The sequence below is a fragment of the Prionailurus bengalensis genome, chromosome F2, assembly GCF_016509475.1.
Source record: "Prionailurus bengalensis isolate Pbe53 chromosome F2, Fcat_Pben_1.1_paternal_pri, whole genome shotgun sequence".
Taxonomy (NCBI): Eukaryota; Metazoa; Chordata; class Mammalia; order Carnivora; family Felidae; genus Prionailurus; species Prionailurus bengalensis.
In genome coordinates, this window is record NC_057353.1 from 12,508,182 (window position 1) to 12,533,803 (window position 25,622).

The 25,622-nt window shown below is 40.9% G+C and overlaps 1 protein-coding gene across 1 annotated transcript in view; it reads left to right on the forward strand.

Moving 5' to 3' along the window:
• Positions 1-25,622, forward strand: part of CLVS1 (clavesin 1) — a 174,716-nt gene that overhangs the window by 73,977 nt on the left and 75,117 nt on the right. The window contains exon 3 of the mRNA XM_043601136.1: positions 11,446-11,620. Coding sequence (XP_043457071.1) covers positions 11,446-11,620 — 175 coding nt within the window. The remainder of the gene's footprint in view (positions 1-11,445; positions 11,621-25,622) is intronic.

Genomic DNA, 25,622 nt, shown 5'->3' on the forward strand with positions numbered 1-25,622 from the left:
CATAGCAAGTACATGTAAACAGTGCTGACGTGTTGCTTCAGGATCTAGAGAATTATGTAGGTGCGTAAGTACCATCACCAATTCCTGAATGTGGGTCAAGCAGACAGGAAGTTTCAGTTCCTTCTGGGAACGTTATGAACCAGAATGAGGAAAACCCTCCTTGTGCCTTGTTTAATAAATAGAAGAGGGATGGATAATAGCCCATCAGTTTATAGCAGGCAAGGATTAAAGCCAGAGAATAAACTTGAGATAGAGCCTTCCAGAGCCTGAGCATTTGAATTTTTTCCTCTTTTCCTTTTTGGAAATTAAACTGCTAATCTTTCCAAGTAGTCCCTTACAGTCTCTGAGATTTTGTTAGAATAAATATAGGCACTGAAATCCTCCTACAATAAAGAGGAACAAAATCCCAAGTCCCAAAATGTTGTATTTTCTCTTTGTGTGAATATTTAAATATATAAGTTATGTGTCTGTATACATATGTAACGCATTTTCCAAATTCTGTTCTGCTATTCAGAGTAGGATATTTTGGACCTATGTTGAAGACAAATGTATGTTGATGTTTTACAGTATCTCCTGCAGTGTAGCTCCTAAGTGGCAGCAATAAATAATAACCGCTGGCTCTAATTGCTTAGAGAATTGCCAAGTGATAATCTGTGATGTAATTAAGTAAAAGAAACTAATGTTGTCTTTAACCAGCTCCATAAAATAAGTCCCCAGAGTTTCCCCGTGTCAAGTCACCTTGTAGGGCAAAATCCTCTCCAAGCACACTCTACCTCAGGTAGGAAAAGTCAGCCAATTCTTTGGGGGGTTTTTGTTTTATTTTATTTTGTATTGTTTTTTTTTTTAATGTTTATTTATTTTTGAGAGAGAGAATGAGCAGGGGAGGGGCAGAGAGAGAGGGAGACACAGAATCCAAAGGAGGCTTCAGGCTCTGAGCCGTCAGCACAGAGCCCGACACGGGGCTCAAACTCATGGCCTGTGAGATCATGACCTGAGCCGAAGCCGGATGCTTAACCAACTGAGCCACCCAGGCGCCCTGTACTTTGTATTGTATTGTTACAACAGCTATGATGAGCCTATGTTTATTCTTTTATAAACATATTACATGTTACCTTTTGTTTCACTTCCGATTCCTAGAATTAAGCAGAGTGGAAATACGGAGTTCTGGCTGGGGCCCCGTAAGTGCGTCCATCAGAGCTCCCAGCTCACTGGTTTACAGAGTCCAGGGAGAAGGATTACCACCCTTCAGTGTCCATTCCGTGCCTGATTCGGGCTGGGTGGAGTGTGTGTGGGCGCATGTGGATCTTTCTCAAGGAGAATTCTAGAAACTCCCATATCTCTATTCTGACACGTCTTGTCTTGCCAATTCTCTATTATAAAGTCACAGGACTCTAGGCTCCAGCTGTCATCTGAAACGTCCAAAAGGTTGTTTTTTGTTTTTCTGCTGAAGTTAACCACATGTCCGGTTGCAGAAGCAGTATAGGGGGTATTTGCAAAAAGCTTTTTCTCTCCAGGCCATGGGAATATATTTATCCTGGCTTCAGAAGCATGTTCAATCCTCTTATCATTATTATGATTTGTGAACCATCACTAAGCATTTTAGGAGTTGATCAAGACCCAAATTCTCCTCATGAGGCTTGCCGTACTGGTGTTCAAACTCAGAAACAGTATAGATGGTGTTAAGGGTCTCTCTGAACCTGATAGCTTTGAAGGCACAGCCACCTTCTATCCTTCTCTCTCCAAGAATCCAATAACCTTAAAGTGTCTTAAGGAAGATAAAATAGTTGAAGGCTGATAGCCAGGTAGAAGAATGTCTACCCAAAAATGAGCCAACAAGTTACATTTCTGTCAGGGTAGATAATAAATATATAAAAATACACTATCTCCGAAAATAAGATTTTTCTTTCTATTACATAATGATTTCCTGTGGCTCTCTCCTTTTCATCTTTCGTGAATTTGATTGCTTGCTGCTGTTTCAGTAGCTTATGATTAAGAGGGCTAGAATTTTTAAAAGGGGAAAGGATAAACCAACTTTGAAAACTTCAATCAGACTGCAGACTCTCCAAATCCAGTCTCTATTAAATATTCCGATGTGAATTATCCATATTTTTCAGGGTTGAGACTCCTACTTAAAGACAACTAATTTTAGAGCCTTGGGACTTCTTGGTTTTAAGATATTGTTAACCTCTTTATTAAGCACAGAGATTTGGAATTTTCATCGGAGTAGGCAATTTTCTGAATTAATTAAAATCATAAGATGTTGTGTACTTCCAACTCAAGTCACAGGTGTGCTTTCCATGAAATGCAACATCTATAGGGTTGTTTTGCTAATGTACTATTTAATTCAAGTTGTCTTTCACACTATTATCAAGTTTGTAATTTGGGAAAGGATACTCTTGATTGCAAGAGTGACAGCAGCATATGAAAGGGAAGATGCTAAGGAGGCAAAATCATTCAAAGCAATGCACTGTTATGAGATGGTTGTTTTTCTAAAATACCTTCTCACCTTACTGTCCAGTGTATTATCCTGAAAGCAATTTTGTTGTAATAAGAGCCAGACAGACTCATAGGAAAGAATATTCTAGTTCACGTGGTGACTAGTCCATAACCATGAACCCTGTGCAAAATCTGTAAATGTCACTTGAACTCCGTTGGAAGTAAGAGTAATGTGACCATCCACCTTAACTCCCTCACATCAAGGGGGATCTTGCTCTTTGTGACCTCAGTTAGGCTGATATGATCCTAGCTCTGTGCATAGTATTAAATACGCGGTACTAATTATTTGCAATCTTGAGACTCTTCCTAGTTTTTACTCTTCTGCAGCTTCTCAGCCAGGGGAGTTAGCAGAAGAGAGAAGCATGAAATTAATTTTTCATAGTCATTTAGTAATGGATGGAATGCTCATAATTCATTTCCATTATAGGGTGGTTTTTTAATTCTTCTTCTGTGGCTCCCTATAGACTTTGGATCAATCCCTATCTGGAGAGCTGGATGAAATAAACCTTTTCCTCACTTGCATGTCAGGCTGTCTTTAAGTGGTATTTGGGGATGAGTTTTTTTCCCAGTGGGCTAAGAATCTTATGGTATACCAGACTTCCTATCTAGAAACATCCCCATCTAGCATTTATTATTAACTCTTCTAGACTGTCATTTTCTTGGTCTTAATTAATGCCATTACTAACCTTATGTGAAAGCATGCATGGTCTTTTCCTAAGCCAAAATCTAATCATAAAGCCTAGTTTCCTTTCCCCCTCTTGGATACATGGTGCTTAGTAGCACGTTGTTCTATAAATGTGAGCCATAATGGCGAAAGTGCTTAAGGACACGCATCTGACACCACTACCTCTAGCAATGAGCATAAGAGACATTGACACAGAGGAAAATTTACCCACTGGTGTTCTCAAAGTGGCTTTTGTGTATTTTCACTGTTTCGAAGCATCTAACAGGTTGGTTTAGCCTACCTGCCTTTCTTCCTTCACCGAGCACCATTTGTTCAGTATCCACTATGTGTAGGTACTGGTGATTGCCAGGGATTCAAAGACAAATAATACACTCCCAGCTCTGGTGAGCTCATAGTCTAGGCTATAGAGGCAAGTGGTCTTTTATAAATAGAACAGGAAACATTCTTGTCTGCAGACATGGCATCTATTTAAAGTGGTATTTCATCACCTGTGTGGCAGGAATTCAGACTCCAAACAACCATGTACTTCCAGGCACCCTCTTGACAGCTTTGGTGTCAAATCATATTAATACGAATATCAACACTGTATGCTGTCCTGGGTGCTGATTATTGCTATGTCAGAACCTCTGTAAGATACAACTGCAGCGCCTGTGACTCACTTCTTACCTGACATTTGTCCTATTAAGTAGCCCTGTCTTTCCTCTCTTCACACCTACATCTAATCTGTAACTAAGTCCTAAGTACTGTCTTTCCCAGTTCTTCTCACATCTCTACAATTTCCATTCAGTTCTCACCTAATGTATTGCTGTCACCTCCTCCTAATTGGGCTGTGTGACTCCAGTCTCCTGACTCCAATTTACAGTCCCTGTTGCCAGTCCAAATCTTCCTAAAACATAACTACCGTTGCTTCCCCCTACTGCATAAACACTCAGTAGTTCTCCCATTGAGCGGAATGAAGAAGCCACAACCCCATTTCTAACCATATTTCTACATTCTATTCTCTTTGTTCATGGCATAGGCAAGCATGCCCTGGCTCCCAGTACTTGGTCTCTGTGCTCTCAACTCTTACTGGTGTTTGTATGGCTCCTTCTTCCCTTTCCCTTCTCTGTCCAGTGTCCAAACCTTCCCATTCTTCACAGCCCAGCTGAAGATGTCCCAAGTCCCCCAGCCACAAGTGATCTTTTCTCAGTACTGTGGGCGAGTTGCTATGATCCTTCTTCTGCAGATGAGAAAACGAAACCACAGAGAGATAAATAACTTACGAAGCTCACATGGCCAGGAATGGCCAGGATTTGAATCAGAGTCCGCCCAACTCCAAATCTCATTGCTTTTAATGATTCTGCTTCATTTGCCTCCCATATACATATTTTTGAATGTCTTCTACCAGTTCCCATGTACTTGCAGAAAAAGAAAAAAAAAATCCTCTTATCTTACGTGTTTTCCATAAAGTTGAACTTTTGTTAAATCTTTGAATGAATGCTTCCTGACTCCTTATCCAGTTCCAGGTACTTCAGAAATTTAAAAGAAGACATTAATTGATGAGAAATTATATTATCTGTTTAAGTGAGCAGATAGATACACTTGGTGTTAATTTAATTATTTTTAATTTGGGGGAGACTTTAGAAGCATTTGGATCAAATGTGATGAAAACATAGGTTTTATTTATTCAAACTATTTCTTGATTTAAACAAAAAAATAACTGAACGGGATGGAAGACAAGTTCTAGGAGAATTAACTCTAAACAGTGAGTTATTGTAGGTGCACACGCACACAATTTGTACCCTTATTTGCCACAGAAACACAAAAAAGGAAGGACGCTGGCCGACTGGAGTTGTGAGCTTTAGTTCCAGTACCATTTTGAATATTGGGTATGAATACTTGACATTCTTGTGTCTGTATCTCGAGATGTAGGCCTGTCGGGATTGGTCTACAGAAACACGGCCTCTTATCTTCAAGCTTTACGTGAGTGACAAAACACTGTTTTCACCATTTTTATCTCTGTTTTCTCTACATGAGTTCTAAGTGAGGGTCCCGTTCTTAGACAAGATTATTACCCTTTTGTGCTCTGTCCTCTGTAAGCAAATGGTTGGGGAAGAGGTGAGCTTGGACCAGAGATGACAGCCCCATCCTCTTTCCATGGATTGTTGCCATACTTGGTAGAGCCAGACAAACATCTGAAAGGGTTGTACTTGTTTGTATAAACTACACTCCATTTAACTTGAGAATCTGTCACCCGGACTGCACTAAAATTTCCGAAAGCAGATGATATGCTATAGCTCGCCCCCTTATCTAAAACTCCACACACAGGAAGGGCCGCATATGTTATGTTTGAATGGTATCGAATACATTATTCCTTTTATCTGATGCAGAGGCTTTGAGAACCAGATATTCCCATACTGCAACTAATCATAAATCAATAGGCAACTCATTATTCTGGTGTTACAAGGAATTGTATTCTTATGTTAACATAAATCCTATTCACTGACCAGAATAGGATGAAATTAATAGATGATAAGTTAATTGCAAGATGTTCTCTCTTCCTTTTTTTCACTTATTCTTTCTCTTTTCTTCTCTCATCTCTTTTTCCCTTTCTCCCTTTCTCTCTCCTCTTGAGAGCATGAGCCTCATCAAATCATGTGAGGCAGAATTAAATCCAGGCTTCTGTTCCCTCAGTGATCATCCCTGCTGAGAAAAGTAATTGTCTAATTTACTTTCCAGCTAACATTTAGGAAAATAAATTGAATAGTAAGCGCCTGCAAATATTAAGTCTACTACGGCAAAGCTAAACGTGTTTGTTAGTATCTTCCTTGCACCTAATGTTTTCAAAACACATTTTTTTTCACTTTTCCTTGATTACCTCATTGAGAAATATGGGTTCATTTTCCTCAATGCACAATGACACACACACACCGTTCAGCTAAGCCTTGATTCATGTAGGAATTATTAGAAGTCATTTAGGAAAATATATCACCAGAATTCCCATCTCAGACCATGTTTTGAAAACCCTCAGTTTTAGGAGAGGAGAAAATAGTTTCCTCTGGATAGAACACGATTCAATTTGTACATTTCTTATTGTCCTGTTATCATCACCTCCATGAAATCAGTGGGACCAAAAACGTTATCCCTGTAATTCATGCAAGTACCAATACTGCCTCCTATTGGGATGTGCTTCACAAAGCTTCTTCACACATCATTTTGCATAATTCTTGCAACAACCCTCTCGTGGAGGAGCAGGAAATTGCCCCTTACTGAACTCCAGACTCCTATCAGTGTGGTCGCATATTTGGTGTGTGGCACAGCTGGGATGTCAAGCCTTGAAGTACAAGTCCTTTGGTCCCTTTACTAAAATAGAGTTCTTCCCCTGTCCAGAGACGAAAATGCACCAGAGGAGCAATGGATGGAGCATGTGTTCCTCTCCACCTCGGCCAGGGCATCCTTACCAGATAAGGGGCAAAGTGTAGTCAGTAACTGTGAAAGCCATGCCATGGTTATTTTGATAATTAACATTGAAAGAAGCTTCAAAGGGGTGAAGACATAAAGAAGCATGCTCAGCTACACCGTTTCTGCATCTGTGAATAGAACATAGATATTTGGTAGCCATTTGCTTAGCTACCATTAGCCATTAGCCATTAGCCATTTGCAAAAGCATTTTGTGGTTTAAGGAGGACTTTAAAAACTTCCCAAGAAAAAAACTAAACACTTGATGACATTGAGTGTGAAGTTAAGAGATTTTGAGATAGAACTGGCCAAAAAGCTTTAACTACAAATATTAAGAGACTTCTTGCTGCAGTAGAAAAGTTTAGAATAGGAATATACACTGTGACTTCAGAATGATTCAGAGGCTTCTCACTGCTCTTCCTAAGAACTGGTGTCACTGGCAACCCTATCATATCTTTACATGGTTATTTGATCACATGTAGCAGGGTTTTTTTTTTCCTTATGGGAGTCTAGGATCTAGGTTCTAAGTTCTAGAATCTCCACTGAAATTTCAAAGCACAAAAGAATCACTTCTTGAAGCTTAAGTGTCTTCTCATTGATAAAAGGCTTACGATCTGCACTATTTTGCGTCCCATTTGTAGTATGCTCTTGCTAAATTGTAAAGCCTCGGGTAACAATATTGGGTGCTCAGCTCATAAAAACAATAGGACCTAAAAATGAGTCACTACTTGTAATCTCTAAGTGCTCACAGTATAATAATAAAAACCCTTAGATAAACCATGACTATGTCCTAATCAATATAGATATTAATATAAATATATTATCCTTTTTGGGGGGAGGTTTCTATTGGTTAGTAATATAGTTCTTTACATTCCATTGGCAATTTGTAGTTCATATAGTGCTTTCACATATATTATCACATTTGTGCTTTTAATTGTCAATTGAAAACTGATACAATCCACAACTGACTTCTGTTCTCATTTCTACAATTTACTTAAAGTAGCTGAATTGTTCATGACCATTTTGGTTTGCTTAGAAACCTTGTTAGAAGATTCATGGAAACTTACCACAACAGATTATAAACTCTAATAAAAACTTAAAAAAAATAAACTTCTTGTTTAGAGCAATTTTAGATTTACACAATTTTTATGAAGAGAGCACAGTTTCCCCTGTGCCCTGCCTTCAGTTACCCTTATTATTAACATCTTACATTAGTATAGTGTATTTATTATGTCTAATAAACTGATATGACACATTTTTTATTTACTAAGTCCATAATTTATTCAGATTTCCTTAGTTTCTACCTGGTATCTTTTTTCTGTCGCAGGATCCCATCCAAGATACCACATTACATTCAATCTTCATGTCTTCTCAGGCTCCTCTTGGTTGTGACAGTTTCTCAGACTTTCCTTGCCTTTTAATGAACTTGACAATTTTGAGGCATGCTCGTCAAGCATTTTGTAGAATGTCCCTCAATTGGAATTTGTCTAATGTTTTCCTCTTGATTTACTTGGAATTATGGCTTTTTGGGAAGAAGATCACAGGGGTAAAGTACCTTTTTCATCACCATATCAAAGGATAATATTATCAACATGAGTTGTCTCTGTGCCACAAATGTGAGCAATAATAAATGATTACGTTCTTCAGCCACTGAGTTTGGGGACCCTAGTCACCTGGCCAAGGTAGGGCTTGGAGGTTTCTCCAGCTTGTACTTACTCTTGTTTCCCTTTCCGTACTGTACCCTTTGGAAGGAAGTCACCACACTCAGCCCACACTTGGGGAGTGGGGATTTATGCCTCACCTCCTTGAGGGCAGAGTATCTGCATAAAGTATTTGGTCTGAGAGGTATTTTTAAATTATAAAAACCTGGGAGGATTTCACAAGTCAACAGTGTTGTAAGGAGGAATGAGGAAAAAGATGAGGAACTCCATAGGAGGAAGGCAAGAAGTAAGGAATTCAAGATGATCATCACAACTAAGGCATGAGGTGAGGTTGTATGCCTCACCGGGGGTTAAACGTTATGACCTGAAACATAATCCATTCAACTTTTTCCTGCTCATCCAGTTCCTCTGTTAAAGTGAAGCATTTGAACATTGGGAAACTATAATGAAGTCCAGAATCCCTTCACTTTTCTCCTGAGATCATCCCATGGATATAATACTTCATGCATTGACAATGCCTATCCTTCAGTAAGGTTCTGGTGTTGAAAATGCGTGAAATGGTTTCCCCATTAGAGTTCGATACCTTTTCTTGAGAGTGAATTCAAGTGGATACGTGATGAGAAGAGGTGTTATCTATCAAATTATACTGTTGCATTTGACTTAGTTAACTACTGATATTGGACAGCAGTTGCTGTATAACAAACCATCCCCAAACTCAGTGGCTGAAGAAAGTAATCATTTATTATTGCTCACATTTGTAGGACAGCTAGAGTTTATCTAGCCTGGGTTCAGCTAGGTAGTTCTGGTTCTCATGAAGATCTGTTAGTTGGCTGGGGAGTCACTGATCTGTGTTCCTCACCCTTTTCTTCAATTCAGCATGCTAGCTGTAGCATGTTTTAATCATAGCAACGTCAAAAGGCAAAGGAAGAAGTAGTAATATTTGCAATCTATCATACCATTATTTCTCGAAACACTCTTTTTTTTTTTCTTGTAACTCATGACTACCTCCATCCTCTTATCTTTTATTTCCTTAATTCTTCTTCCTTCAACTCAGTACTGTAAATAGGCTCTACCTAAGGTTTTGCCTTTTAGTCCTAAATTTCTCCATGTGTGTGCTCTTCTTAAGAAGGCTTATCCAGGGTCAGATTTTCTAATTCCCTAGTGGTAGTTTCCAGTTTACTATTAGGCACTTCCGTATTTTCATAATCTTTAGTCCCATGCTCCCCTTAAAGCAATGTTTCTCCCGAATACAAAGCTGTATGGTTTTTTTAAGATTTTATTTTTAACTACTCTCTACACCCAACATGGGGCTCAAACTCACGACCCCAAGATCAAGAGGCACGTGCTCTACTGACTGAACCAACCACATGTCCCTAAAGCTGTATGCCTGAAAAGGACTTTGGTCTTCATTTAATGTTTGATGTGGATGCAAAAACAAAAAGTCCTGATGAAAACCTATCCTACATTAATAGGAATCTGACAGCTCTTAACGTTAAAAGAGAACACATCTGAAAGAAAACAATAATGATGAGGGGAGTATTAAACACCCTTTCCTATGAGAAACGGTTAAAGTTACTAATATTTTTTTTAATCTAGAGATCACATGGGGCATCATGATCATCATGTTTGCAGAGTTGAAGGTATGCAATATGGAAGACCTGAGGTGTTTTCTTTTGTAGCAGAACTACACCCAACAGGTAGATTTGGGGAAGGAAAATTTTAGCTTGATGTAAGAAAGAAATTTTTAGTGAAAGAACTGTATGGAAACAGAATGGGCTATATGTATATCTTCATTTTTCAATTATTGTCACCCATCTTTCCTGAAATATCTCGCTTCCCTTTCTCTCGATCATCAAAATCCTATCCATCCTTTAAGATTAATCCCAAGCCTTCATCTCTCCACAAACTCTTCCCTGACGACTCAAATTTTATTGATCCTTTCAACTCATGTCCATAATTTCCTAGCCCACCCCAGCTAAATTAAGTGCTCTTTGAAAATAGAAATACAACATATAATTTTATAATCTTAAGTATGAAACACAATGTTGAGCTTCTAATAGACATTCAGTAAATTCTCACTGATTTCCTGTTAGAAATCTTCCCGATTTCTCATCCGGAATCATTAGGCTTGGTTAGAATTTGAACCAGGTTGAAATGCCCAAGAGTCTGATCATTTCATACTTCTTTCACAAGAGGAGATGCCTTCTGATCTTAATAGTAGCCTGAAATACGGAATTTTGCCATCACTTGCCATCCAAGCTTACATTTTCCTACTTATCAAAAAAGACAGACACTGAATTCACAGGTTCTCTAAGATTTTTGATTTATATATAGCTCAGATAATTTGTTGGAAGAATTAGCAGAAGGAAATTGCCATCAACTTCCTCATGTCTGCAAATTATCTCACACAAAAATCATCTGGTGAATGGGAATATATGGCGTGGAGGAACACATACAACACTGGGGAACGTCGCTCTCGTTGGCATGCCGGTCTGCCTGTTGTCATAGTTACCGATGTACTCCGAGCGGTTTCCCTCCTGAATCATACTCTGCAAACCCTCAATGAAAATAAGCTATGCTTCCTGCTTTATTTTTCTCTAACCAAGAACTGAAGCTAGGAAATAGCGTCAATTGCATGGGTGTTTTTATACTTTCAGCAAGATTTTAAGCATACAAAAACAATGAGGAATTTAATCAAAATAAGTGCCTCTGATTGCAGTTTTTACCTTATTTGTTCAGCGATGATTCACTGAGGAGCTAGGTGTGGAGGATACAACTAAGATTATGGCCCAGTCCTCGCCCTAGAAGCTGACAGAGCTCTGCGAGGGAGAGAGACGGGTACGGGATGCATTTCGGGGAAATGCAATCAGTTTTGTGCCAGAAACAGAGTATGGAAACCAATGGAAACGCTAAAGAGAAATAACTTAAAAGTTCGGGGTGCTGATGCAGTTGTATCAGAGGGAGGCTCCCATCCTGTGACTCTTGCCACGTTGTTCCTGTGAAGTTTAGCAAACATATTTTTGGTCACTTTGGATACAGGACACCTGCATCACCCTGCAGGTTGGGCTTATGGAGCAGCGGCATGAGGCGACCAGCCCTCTACTCACAACGTGCTATCGCCTGCTGATACTCACACACAGTCTCCCCTTTGTGCTTTGGCTCCAGGAACTCCTTCACAGACATCCTCCGTGCCATCCTGCTGTCCCTGGAAGTCCTTATCGAAGATCCAGAGCTGCAGATAAATGGCTTCATTTTAATCATAGACTGGAGTAATTTTTCCTTCAAACAAGCCTCCAAACTGACACCTTCAATCCTCAAACTGGCTATCGAAGGGCTGCAGGTATGTTCACCCGACGTACAGTACGGGACCGTGTGACAGTGTACTTTTTTCTTATTCCAACCCAAGTAATATTTGTCCTTTGGAATAGGAAAGGAAAACTTAGATGCAGTTCACCTGTGACTCCTCCATATTTTCACTCCAGCCTGAGTTAGGCTTTTTTTTTTAAAGTCAGTCTTCGTTTTCATTAACAACTCTAAAGTACTGTTACCACAGGCACAAATTACCTACTGTAGCAATTATGAATAAAGCTCAGAGATGTTTTAGCCTCATCCATCTGAGAGTTCACAAAAATTAAAACTAGAAAACATCTGCTCTATGAGCATGCCCTATGTAGAGGTGGCATGGGGGCCTTCCACTCTTTCTAGAAACAGTGTTGCACTATGGAAATGCACCCCGTGGACCCTCATTTCCCAGAATGCACTGTGCTTGAGTGTCTGTACTAAAGTAAACCACGTCAGTGCAGACAAAGGAAGCGGACAAAACTCTACTTACTGTTTGTGTGACCAGTTGTCAGGACTTTGGGGAAGGGGGTTTTGTGCTGCACGGAGGTCGGGATAGTCAGTCTTGGGGTTCCTTCTACTTTTAAAAGCCAGTGATTCTGTGAAAAGTAACAAACTCAAAGGGCACTGCTGGGTAGCTTTCTGGTGACAACACTATTACAGTACAAAGTAAAGGCACAGTTCGGGAAGGTTCAGAATCAGCACAGATAAAACCCATGTCCCTTCTTAATTTTGAAGGAAGAATGACTCAATGCGGTGACCCTCCCCAAAGATGGCAGTGACATGAAGCTATGTAGAAAAATAAATATTTGCTAATTCTCAGATCAGCAGCCATTACCCTTGCTCTTCAAAGTGCAAAAGTAGGAGACCCATTTCCACCACTCATCATCGTCTAGTGTGATGGGTGGTTGATGGGTCTGTTTCTTGAACTGTGGCTTATTCGTATCGGGCCTCCTACAGATCTCTAGCACCTCGTAGGCCTCTGATAAACAGGTTTGTTGAATGGATCTTATTTTATTGAAATGGTTTCCTATTTCAAGGGTAGGAGAAATAGAACGGGCATTTCAGAAGAGGAGGAGCAAGTACACCCTCTTCCACTAATGCCACGTTATCCTGGGGGGCTGTATCATGCAGTGTACGGGGGACACGTTTTGGAAGTTGCTTTCGCATTTCTAGACTACAGGCAGTGTCCTGCCTTACCTTAACCAACCTGATCACAGACTGGTCTGCCCTATACTATCGATCACTTTCTCTCAGCTTTAACTCCTTTTCTCCAGACTCCTCTTATCCAAATCACTGAACCTCTGATCTCTCTCTCCTTACAGCTTTTATCAAAAAGAGTTTGAAAGGAAGCTGCAAAGTTTATTTCATGCTCTATAATTATGCTGACCATATTTCCAGGGTTTTCTGTGGTAGTACAAGCTTCATTTAATTTTATCCGTTTTAAAAAAGATAATCCAATACATGTGTAAGTAGCTGTGATTCTAGCTCTATGTATTTATAAGATTTTTTTTTCATAAATCAGGAAAGAAATGTCCTTTATCCAACCTTGTATTCCAGTTTTTCTTTCTTAAAACGTGTGAACTATATAATATGTCCCTTGCCAACTCCACTGGGCTGATGTGGGTCTTACTGAGTTAATGCGTGTGATGTGTTTTAAAAGGTAAGGCTACACATAAGCTTGTAAGATGTTTTTGTGAGAAATAGTAGGTGAACTTTTGTGGGCAAGGTGAGTCCCATCTGGGCCTTTACTTGGACCAGGGCCTGGGATGAATTTCACAACATCCTTCCTAGAGCTCTGGTTAAGGAGTAACTTCTACTGAGAGAAGGGAGATGCATGAGGTCAAGGTCAGAGTGGAGTAAAAGTACTTCCTCCCATCATCTCACAGAACAATGACCTGAATCCCTTTACTCCTCTCCCTTTATGTAAAGCAAGGTAAACTCCTTTGACGGTGGGTAAGTATCAGGCCAGTCTGGAGTCAGGCAATCTGGATTGGAATGCAGATTTTTCTGGGAATTCTGCTTGCCCAGGCCCTGAATCCCTGGGAACCCTTAGGAAGGTACAGTCTCTCCTGCTAGGAGAAGGAAGCCAATGGTCACAGGGGAAGCTAAGCATGGGTGTAGCTCCTCCATTTTGGATACAGGCTCCCTGGACCATCTAGCTGTTGTCTGGGCCACTGTGAAAACTCCCTCAGGGCCACTGCAGATAGGTGCTGCTTTTGTTCCACAGAGGGCAGTCAGATATGGCCATTCACTGGCAACTTCTCACTCCAGGCGATTATCTCCGAGGCTCATTCCAGGCTTTTCTCTGAGGGGACATTCAGACACCATGGTCACCCCTCTACTGGCTCTCTCAGTGATCTGTCTTCATTGCAGGGATTGTTTTTATCCACAGTGTAGCCATTAACTCCTTTGACATTTCAAAAAAGTCAGAACTTGTACTGAGCAGAATTCATGCCTTTGGTATTATGCTAAGTGAAATAAGTCAGCCAGAGAAAGACAGATATCATATGATTTCACTCGTGTGTGGAATTTGAGGAACTTAACAGAAGACCATGGGGGAAGGGAAAGAAAAGTAAGATGCAAACAGAGAGGGATGCAAACCATAAGAGACTCACAAATACAAAGAACAAACTGAGGGATAATGGGGTGGGGAAAATGGGTGATGGGCACTGACAAGGGCACTTGTTGGGATGAGCACTGGGTGTTGTATGTAAGCGAGGAATCATGGGAATCTATTCCTGAAGCCAAGACTACACTGTATGTTAGCTAACTTGACCAAAAAAAAAACAAAGAAAAGCATTCATACCCGTGTGGTCACCCTTGTAAAAGGAGGATTTCATACAGGTCTCCATTTGCCAGCCACGAAGATTCGAGATTAATTCTACAATACTGCTGACACGGGCAAAGGCATAGACTGTTGTGGAGAAAGGGAACTCGAGGTGAGGCCAGTCAGCGAGAGAAGGGAAGCCCCTGGTCTTCTTCCCGTGCACCCTCTGAGAGGCCTGAAGAGGTTAGAGTATCTGCTAGACATGCGGGAAATTGCAGGGGACGGAGATCCTGTGTTCCAGTGAGGAGACCTTGCTCTCTGTGCCGTTCTGCCTTTGTAGGGTAGGTGTGAGACAGCAGCCTTGTCAGAAGGAATCATCAGACCGCTTTCGTGCTAGGCCATCTGGTTTAGGGTTTTGGCTATTTATAGGAACTGTCTCAGATTACCTGCTGCTCAAACCCTAGATAATTTGGGGCCCTGGGGGCATTACCACACATAGGTAATACAACGCCTACCGCAGGGAGGAGGGAGGAGGGGGTGGGGGCTCACTGCTCAGGCAGTGAGAATTTAGAATCGGTTTTGGTCATCCCACACCTTGCGTAACACACCCGTCCCCGAACCCTGAGTTTTAGCCCTATTACCTCCATTCTCAGTTCTCTGTAAAGACAGTTGTTCAGCGCAACCCTCGGTTACTGATTGTTGTGCATTGAGTTCCTTGAGGAGCAGACTCTGCCAGAGATTAGCATGCGGTTCATCAGGGAGTGCTCTTGGGATCAACCCCTGTAGAAGGGAAGCTATGGAAGAATGTTTGCCAGCAGAAGTCAAGCTAGGATTCTGGCATTTCCCGTGAAAGCCTCGGGTGTTGCGACTGAGATGACCCTCCAGATTTCTCCCTGACTGGGGCCAAGGGGTTGGACTTTGATATTCCCACACTGTTCAGTCATTGGGTACAGGCTGCTCTGGGAAATGGTTGTGAGTTTGGGCGAAGTGACTCTCTTCGGCCGAAGCCCCAGAGAGCACTGTTATCTGCCAGCTTTCTGCTAGCAACATCCCCGAGCAACTGGGGAATAACTCCACAGTCCCGAATGAGGCCTGGCAGTATATCAGAATTTCTACCATAATACGAAGCAAAAGATATTTGGAATATTCTGTAATGGAATGTCAAGGAGCTTCCTTTATTTGGAATCTAGGTGTTGAACTGCTTTTTTTTCTTGGTTACATATAGTCCTCAATTCTACCCAAAGTGGAAGAAATACCCAGTAATACTGAGGTGATGGGCACTGGGCAGGGAAATCAGTGGCCTACCAGTTGTATTCCTGTGCCTCAAAAGGCAATTATATATATTCAGCTGATCCTTGATAAAGGAGAAAAGGCAGCACAATGGAACTGAGATAGTCTTTTCAACAAATTGTGCTAGAACGGGACATGTCATGTGCAAAAAACTGAATCTAGATAGAGACGTTACACTCTTCACAAAAACTAACTCAGAACGGATCACAGACCTAAGTGTAAAATTGAAAGCTATATAAATCTAATAAGATAACATAGGAGAAAACCTTTGTGACCTTGGTTATGGCAATGACTTTTTAGATAAACCACCAAAGGCACAATCCATGAAAGAAATAATTGATAAGCTGGACTTCATTAAAATTAAAGACTTCTGCTCTGCAAAAGACCGTGTCAAGAGGATAAGAAGAAAAGTCAGACTGGGAGAAAATATTTGCAAAGATACACGTGATAAAGAACTGCTATCCAAAATATACAAAGAACACTTCAAACTCAACGATAAGAAAGTGAACAATCCAATTAAAAAATTGGCCGGAGACCTGAATAAACACGTCACCAAAGAAAACATATAGAGGGCAAATAAAATAAAAAAGAATGCTCCACATCACATTCATCAGAGAAATGCAAATTAAAACAGCAATGAGATACCACTGTCCACCTAAGTAGAAAGGCTAATATCTGGAACACCAATAACACTAAAGCCTTTCAAGGATGTGGAGCCACAGAAACTCTCATTCAATCCTGGTAGGAGTGCAAAATGGTGCAGCCACTTTGGAAGACAGTTTGGGCGCTTCTTATAAAATTAGACATATTCTTAACCATACGATTCAGTAATCAAACTCCTTGGTATTTACCAAAGGAATAAAAAACTTATATGTACACAGATGTTTTCAGCAATTTTATTCGTAATTGCCCAAATTTGGAAGCCACCAAGATATTCAGTAGGTGAATGGATAAATAAACTGTGATACAAGACAATGAAATATTATTTAGTGCTAAAAAGAATTGAGCTGTCAAACCATGAAAAGACATGGAGGAAACTTAAATGGATATTATGAGGTGGAAGAAGTCAATCTCAAAAGGCTACGTACTGCATGATTCCAACTATACGACATTCTGGAAAAGGCAAAGCTATAGAGACAGTAAAAAAATCAGTTGTACCCAGGAGTTGTGGGTGGGGGTGGGAGATGGGGCCGGATGAACAGGCTGGGCACAAAGGCTGTGTGATCCTATAATGATGGACACTTGTCATACATCTGTCCAAATTCATAGAACAGACAATACCAAGAGTGAACTGTAATGTAAATTATGGACTTTGGATTATAATGATACGTCACTGTAGGTTCATCAATTGTAATAAATGCACCACTCTGGGGGGTGGGTGCCGATAGTGGGGGAAGCTACATATGTGTGTGAGCAGGGGATATATGGGATTTCCCATATCTGTGCCTTTCCTTCAATTTTGCTATGAACTTAAAACTGCTCTAAAAAGTAAAACCTTAATGAAAAAAAAGGTAATTATATTGCCTCTAACAACAATTATCCAAAGAATTGTCTGTGCATAGAACTTTGGTTATGTGCTTCATAGGCTGAATTAGTGAGTTATAATAATAATTCTATAGAAGACTGCTCTTTAAGGGATCATCAGATTTCTAGATCAAAAGTTACTCTGTATCAGCCAGTCATGAAATTCTAATAGTGTATGTATTATACATTCCTCCTTTCACAGCAATGCTTTGAGGAAATGTCATTGTTTAGAATGTTAAGTTGTCCCAGTTACATAAATATTCTATGAATATTAGTTCAAAGAACTTCAGTTAAAATACTAATTTTGAGAATGCCTGGAAGTCATTTTCTCTCACTCAGTTGTTTGATCTCTTAAATGCGGTCAATAATGTCTAAAAGAGCCATGTATCTGTTCATTACAACTTGTTTAAATTTTAATCAAACTTAAAGTAATATTTATGCCACCATTTTAATACAGCTCAGTGTTACTCTCAATTCTGCTGGGGAATTCTGGCAGAATGAGCAACACGCTGAAATCCTGTTCTTGAGTTTTGTGATGTCTCCAAAATCAATTTTTGGAATTATTTCTTGTAAATCATTGTGGCCCAGCCATTACAATCAACACACGGCATTTATCAATGCTCAGCCAACCCAGATACTTATAAAGAGCTTACTGGGCTGAAGTGTTTTACTTGGGAAGAGCTGTAGCCTTGTGTCCCGCAGGCTATTTACAAAATGTTTGATTCCCTTAAAGACCCAGGCATTTGTTAAGGGTTTAAAGAAGCTTACTTTTCATTCACTGGAGGAGAGCCAGGCATCATTCATTCTTTCTTCTCTTTTCCCCTCATTTCTGGGCTTAGGTCGTTTTCCTCTGGCCAATCAGACACTTTTTCTATTCATTCACTCTTCATTCAAGGCTTACTGTGTGACTGTTTTGTTGTGGTTAAGGATGGTATTGTAATATTTATATGATAAATACTATAAATATTTGACTTATACTGTTATAAATATTTGATTTACACTGACTTTGCCCCAGCCACTTTTCACATACCATTTAATTTCTACCATAAACCTATGAGGTAATACTGTTATGACACCACATTTTACAGGTGACAAAACTAAAATCTAGAGAGATCAATGGCTTGCCTGAGGTCTTTAAATGGCAGAACCAGGATCCAAGCCTGAATAGTTGGACTCTGCTCTCACCTACATCAAAGCGTGGTTGTACCGCAGCAGCTGCAACACCTGGGAACATTTTTGAACGTTCAGAATGTTCAAATGTTTTCGATAGAGTTATCTCCCTTCCTCCACCTCCCTCCTCAAACTCCCAAAGCTTTGAGCCAGTGTACTGCAAAACGAGGTCCGCTGCTTTTCAAACTCTTAGCCCAAAAGTGAGAATGGATTTGGAGCAATGCTCAGAGGCTCGGCCAGCTGCAAATCATCTCTCTCCTGGGTGTCCCTTTTTGTCACACTGCTTCCCACCTTTGTCCAGTCTCTCTACCCGCTTCCCACATCCTACTTTTTCACCCCTTTTCTAAAACATATGACACGCTCACTTGCCTTTAGAGTATCCCAAGTGCCCTATTCGCCTAAAAGACTAGAACAGTAAAAAGTCTGTCCAGTCAATGGGCAACCTGAAAGTTCTCTGGGGCAAATGAATGGATCGTGTGGTTAGAAATTTGGAAAGGCAGGTTGGGCAAGTGCACTTCAAGTTAGCAGTAGATTTGCACCGTATCAAGCATCAATGACGCAGACATGCAGATACAGTGACTCCCGGTGTATTCATTCCACATAGAATGTGGGTCAGGTACTCTCTAACTAAACAGGATTTACAGCAGAGAACTGAGCTGGCCAGGCTTACTGAAGCTTACTTGCTAGGGCTTTATTATGCAAAGTGTAGTCCACAAGTCGGCAATATCAGCATCACCAGGAGCTGGTTAAAAATGCAGAAACTCAGGCCACTGAATCGGAATCTGCACTTCAGGTTCTTTAATGTGTAAGTGGTCTGCATGCACATTAAAGTTGGAGAAACACTACTGTAACAGATGGCATTACAGTATAATAGGATCTCTGCGTCAAGTGCGTCAGACTTCCCTGGGGGGCTCGGTACAAACCCCATCGACTGTATCTCATCCCCAGTGTTTCTGAGTCCATAGATCTGGAGCAGAGTTCACGAACTGACCTTTCAAAAACATTCCCAGGGATGCTGTTGCTGGTACAATCACACTTTGATGTAGGTGGGCATCGACTCTAACTATTTGGGTTTCAGTCCTGGTTCTGCCACCTAAAGACCTCAGGCATGTCATTGATCATTCTAGATTTTAATTTCATCATCTGCAAAATGTGGTGTCATAACAGTACTACCTCAAAGGTTTATGGTAAAAAGTAGATTGTGAAAGGTGCCTGGGACTAAGCGTCACAGACAGTGCTCGCTGAATGATAGAGTGTTGTGGAAAGAATGAAGAGACCAGCCCTTATCCATGGGCTCCTGTGCCTCTAACGTATGGGTTTAAATGAGTATGCTCTCCATTGTCCCAGGTCTGCCAGTGTGGATCCCGGAAAATGCGATCTCATCAACCTGTTCCCTGGCCCTGAACAGGGAGCTCCCTCTCCTCGCTCGCCTTAGTTAATGACTTAGGTCCAGATTGTTGTCACCTGTCCAGGCTGTGGTACTTGAGATGCTGTATCTTTCTATTCATGTGGTGTGATCCTTTTCATTATCACCAAACAGTCAACTGTGCACGCTTTTGCAGTTGGGTGATTAATGGGGTCAAAATCACCTCTTTCATCTGGCAGGACTCTTTAGCGATAGCATTTATGGTGTCTTTTATTGATCCTTGCAGTTGTCATGTATTAAAGAATATTAGATAGAAACAGATTGAAGGAAAAGGATATTTCTACTTTGCCAAGAGGTTTCTTAATTTATGTTTCCTGAACACTCCTGGTATATTTGAAGAACACTTTCCCTCCAAACTATTTTTTACCTTCTCAGCCACAAAGCTGTAATTCTGAATTTGCAATAGTGCAATATGTTACTATGGAAATATTAGAAGAATAAAATATCTCCTTTAATGCACTACCTTGTTAAGTATCAATTAAACTCGGGAAGATAATTAGAGCTAATGAGACTCTGGTGATCCTGATGGCAAACAGCATGGCCTATTTAAAACAGTTCCAATTAAATAGGCGTATCTCTAGCATATTTTTGATAAATAGTTTTTCTGGACTTTCATGCATTATATATCTAGCCAGTGCTCTGATACACCCATTTAAGAAACAGGTACTAAGTCTTTACTTTGTGCCAGTCACAAAAGTAAACAGATGCAGTCCCTGCTCTCAAGGTGTCATGGGTCAAAGCAGAGGCAGACCCATGAACAAATGATGACACAATGAGCACGCGCAGAAAGGGGATATGCACCAGGTTCATAAAATCCCACCCCAGGCCAGAGGTGTTAGAAATGGCATCCTGGGAGGGGCACACATCAGCTGATTCTTAGCAGCTGAGTGCAGAATAGCCAAGAGAAGGCAGGGTGGGAGAATTTCAGGCGTGGCGGATAATACAGGCAAAGACATACAGGCAAATATACTCAATAGGAGAGGGAAATGGAATTAATTTTGTATTCCTGGAGTGCACCAAGGACCAGGCAAGGAGCTTGTGTGCCCTGCAGACATTGAGGGCCACTGAATATATTGAAGCAGAATGGCCACACAAATTTATATTCACGTGGGATCAATTTGGTGGGTATGAGCAGGGAAGATTCAAAGGCAGGAGAATAATTAAAAGACAAGTGCAGTAATTCAAATAAGAAATAATAAGACTAAGTAGGGGTGGTGGAAGGGATTTGATAACTACACAGGAAGTAAACTCAGGCAGCGTTTGGTGGTTAGATGCTTGAGAATGGGACGTGGTGGAGGAGTCAAGGCAAAAGCTGAGGTGTGCAGCCAGGGTGAAGGATGGCCTGTGGTGCCAACCAATGAGATCATGCAGACAGGAATGGCAGGTGTGGGGAGATAATGAGCATTATTGGAATGTTGGACATGGTGAGTTTAGGATCCCAGGAAATATTTGAAAGGTTCATATGAAGTCTGAGCTGAGGGGAAAGGTCTAGGGCGGATCTATAGAATTGGTGGTGTCTGAAATCATGGGAAAGGAAAAGATCATTCAGAGAAAAACTAGAGTGATGAACAATGACCGAGAAAAGAACCCAAGTGATGAGCAATGTAAATGAACAAGTTGGACGAAGAGGAGTCCGCCAAAGAGAAAGGGGAGGTGGAGATGGGGAGGTGTGAGAAGAATCCTGAGCTCATCTCCCGACAGGAACTAAGGGACTGGGGCTTCAAGGAGGGAAACCATTTGAGGGCAATGGTGGGAGGAGCATCTAGAGAGCCCTGGTTTGAGGGCGAGGACGGTGTAAAAATCTCTATCAAGAAACTCTATCAAGAAATACGTCCCGGAGACCACAGCAGGTGGTGGAGAGAGGAAACTGGAGGAAAGGGAGCAAGAAGACGGTAGTGGAAGAAGTTTTGCATCTTACTCTTCCATTGGACAGGACTTTCAGCAGCAGAATATATTAAGGGCCTTCACACAGCCGTGGCAGATCAGTCTTGACAAAAGATTGACCCTTGTGAATTGTTTAGGTCCAGGTTAATATTTCTCAATGCACCAATGTAGAGATCTCTGCCTTCATTATTATGAAACGAGTAGTGGAATGGCTATCCAGGGACTCTGCTGAATATATTATATATTTGCAAAAATATGGACTACCTATGAGTTTCTAGTCCTGTCAGTGTCCTAGGGGACATAGTGGCACAGAGTTAATCAGTATTCAGCTGTCTTGAAGTCCAGCTGTTGAAAGAACCTGTGTGGAAAACCTTGCCCTGTCATCCACATTCTCTGGTGATTAAACTGTAGGCATTAAAATAATACTACATTTCCAAAAAAAAAAAAAAAAAATCAATCAGAGCCCCTTTGTTTCCTGAAATGAAACAGCAACTCAAATCTGGCTCAAACAAAAGAAAAATGCAGGCGTGGGACACGTACAGAACAGGAAAGTTCCTGGCTACTCTATCTTCCATATTTGGCTAGTCCTGGAGGCGAAGTTGCAACAATGCTCTAAGAGCTCAGTCTTTCCTTCTCTGACTGTCTCTTAGTTACACTTTTCTCTGTACTGACCTTATTCTCAGACAGGCTTTCTCCTGAGAGTGATAAGGAAGTCTTCAACAGTTCCACATACAGGTGACCTCTTGTGTCTGGTTGGCCAGACCAGTTTATGAGCCCTCTCAGGAGGCTACACGTGAACTGCATAGACTCAGAATGTTGGAGGAGTGGCACCCAAAAGATGCTGAGAAATGGCAAAAGTTTTGCTTAGAAATTTAAGGTAGAAGATTAGAAGTTTTGTTCAAAGTCTTTACTTGCTATACAACGTAGCTACTAGGAGTTTGTTTCTGTTTGGCAACTAATTCCATGGATAACCTTGGGAAAATGGTTTAACATCTGTACACCTAAGGTTCTTTATCAGCAAAAAAACAATAGGATTGGACTAGAGTAGTGGTTCTTACACTTTATCACCCACAAAAATCACCAGAGGGCTTATTAAGGCTCTGATTACAGAGTCTCGACCTTGGAGTGTCTGATTCAGTAGGTTGGCGGGAGTGGGTGAGTGAGAAAGCATTTCCAACAAGTTCTCAGGTCATCTTGATTTGCTAGTCCAGGAATTACACTTGACAACACTAGACTAGATAATTCCTTACAACCCTTTTTATCACCTAATGCTACAAACCTATTAATTTTACCTCCATGGAATAGCTTTAAAGCTGATGTTAGAGACGAGAAATAGGCTTTCCCCACATAACAAATCTAAATACAGTTGACCCTTGAACAACACAAGTTTTGAACTGTGCGGGTCCACTTATACGTGGATTTTTTTTTTCCAATAAATACAGTACAGTACTATAAATGTATTTTCTCTCCCTTATGAGCTTCTTTTTTTTTTAAGTTTATTTAATTATTTTGAGAGAGAGAGAGAGAGGACAGAGTGGACGAGTGGGGGAGGGGCAGAGAAAAATGGGAGAGAATTCCAAGCAGGCTCCTTGTGGGCAGTGCAGAGGCTGATGCAGGGCACAATGCCATGAATCCTGACATCATGACCTGAGCAGAAACCAAGCACCAGACACTTAGACTGAGCCACCCAGGCGCCCCCTTACGAGCTTCTAGATAACATTTTCTTCTCTCCAGCTTACTTTATTGTAAGAATACGGTGCATAATCCATATAACACACAAAATATGTATTTATCGACTCCACATTATCAGCAAGGCTTCCGGTCAACAGTAGGCTATTAGTAGTTACATTTGGGGGAAGCTGAAAGTTATATGCAGATTTTCACCTGTGCCCCTAACCCCCGTGTTGTTCAAGGGTCAAGTGTAATTAGGTTGCAGTGCAAAGAAGAATTTTGAGGCAAGCTCCATGAACACTAGCATTTATTTGAGATGCCTGCCTTCATTAGAGATAATAAAGGGGTTGGGGCGCCTGGGTGGCGCAGTCGGTTAAGCGTCCAACTTCAGCCAGGTCACGATCTCGCGGTCCGTGAGTTCGAGCCCTGCGTCGGGCTCTGGGCTGATGGCTCAGAGCCTGGAGCCTGTTTCCGATTCTGTGTCTCCCTCTCTCTCTGCCCTTCCCCTGTTCATGCTCTGTCTCTCTCTGTCCCAAAAATAAATAAACGTTGAAAAAAAAATTAAAAAATAAATAAATAAAGGGGGCAAGCCTGCCATATACACTGACTCGAATATTCTCACTAACCTGTTCAGGGGACAGTCCAGTGTTCATGGTACAAGAAATAAGGAGAATAACCATAGGGGGAGACAAACATCTCAAGAAGCTCATATTTTCTAGTCTAGGTTGGAAATAAGCACACCTGATGATGCTGATGGAGGTAATAGTGATGGTGGTGGTGATGGTACCCATTCTTCGTCTGGCGCTTAATGTACTTTCACCCCGGGGCACCTGGGTGGCTCAGTCGGTTAAGTGTCCAACCTGATTTCAGCTCAGGTCACGATCTCACAGTTCTGTGCTGACAGCGTGGAGCCTGCTTGGGATTCTTTCTCTCCCTTTCTCTTTGCCCTCCACTGCTTGCTCTCTCTCTCTCTCTCTCTCAGTACATTAAAAAAAAAAACAATAAAAATAAAGTACTCTCACACAATGTCTTATTTGATTTTCCCAACAAAATCAAATAATAAGTGTATTGTGTGTGTAATAAGCACAGCAAGAGAATAACAAATCATCACTTCAAAATAAAACCATGAAAAAGACTGATTGGAACAATCAGTGAAATATCAATTCTGCATAAGGTCATAGTTGCCTTGGAGGCCAACTAAAGACCCCAGACGTTGTGTCATGTCCCACCATGAGAGAAGCTGGACTTTGTGAGGATAAATAGGTGATAACTTTCACCAAAGGAAAGCATTTGTTGCTAAGAAACCATTAAGGATTGTTAACCCCTTTCAGCCCAAAGACAAAATTTCGAAGTGCAGTTTCTTATTGTTATATTTAGAAGGACCTAATTTTTGTGTAATAGAATATTGGTGTACAGTACACAGAGAACTACTGAAATTGTAAGTGAATGCTGAGAAATGACAAAAAATTTTGCTTAGAAATTTTAGACGGAGTGCCTGGGTGGTGCAGTCGGTTAAGCGTCTGCCTCTTGATCTCAGCTGGGGTCATGATCTCACGGTTTGTGAGTTCTAGCCCCACATCAGGCTCTGTGCTGATGGCGTGGAGGCTGCTTGGGATTCTGTCTCTCCCTCTCTCTGCCCCTCCCCCACTTGTGCCCTCCCCCCAAATAAATAAATAAACTTAAAAAAAAAAGAAATTTAAGGTAGAAAGTGAATTTTTCAGAAAATGAAAGCATTTAAATGACTCAACACAGATCAGGAAAAAGACCACTAACACTTACCCTGAGGTCCCTCTTTTCTCCTCCCAGTAACAGACTCCCAAAGGTAGCTACTTCCCGACAGTCAACATGGTAGTTTTACCAGAGTAGAGTCTGATTTCCAGAAAGAAATGACACCTCCTGTGTCCAGGTGTTCCTGAGATCAATCATTCTTTTGTGTTATAACCATCATTGTGTACTACCTGTCTGTACTTTTTTCGTCAAACATCTCAAACTATAGACGGAATTTAAAAATAAAATTATTCTTGAAAAATATTAAGGCTTAAGAAATGCAGTAGCACATTTTCTTTGTGGAATTTAATCAGCAACCACATCTCACAGAATATAGAATATGCAGCAACAAATAAATGTCACAAGAAATGGCTGTATTTAATGCATACACTTCATTTTTAAGAGATTCTCTCAAACTTTCCCCCTCGAGCCTATTTATTCTCATTTTACACGTTATTCTCGTTGATTTGGTTGTGTTGTTTCCAACCTCACCGCGTGTTA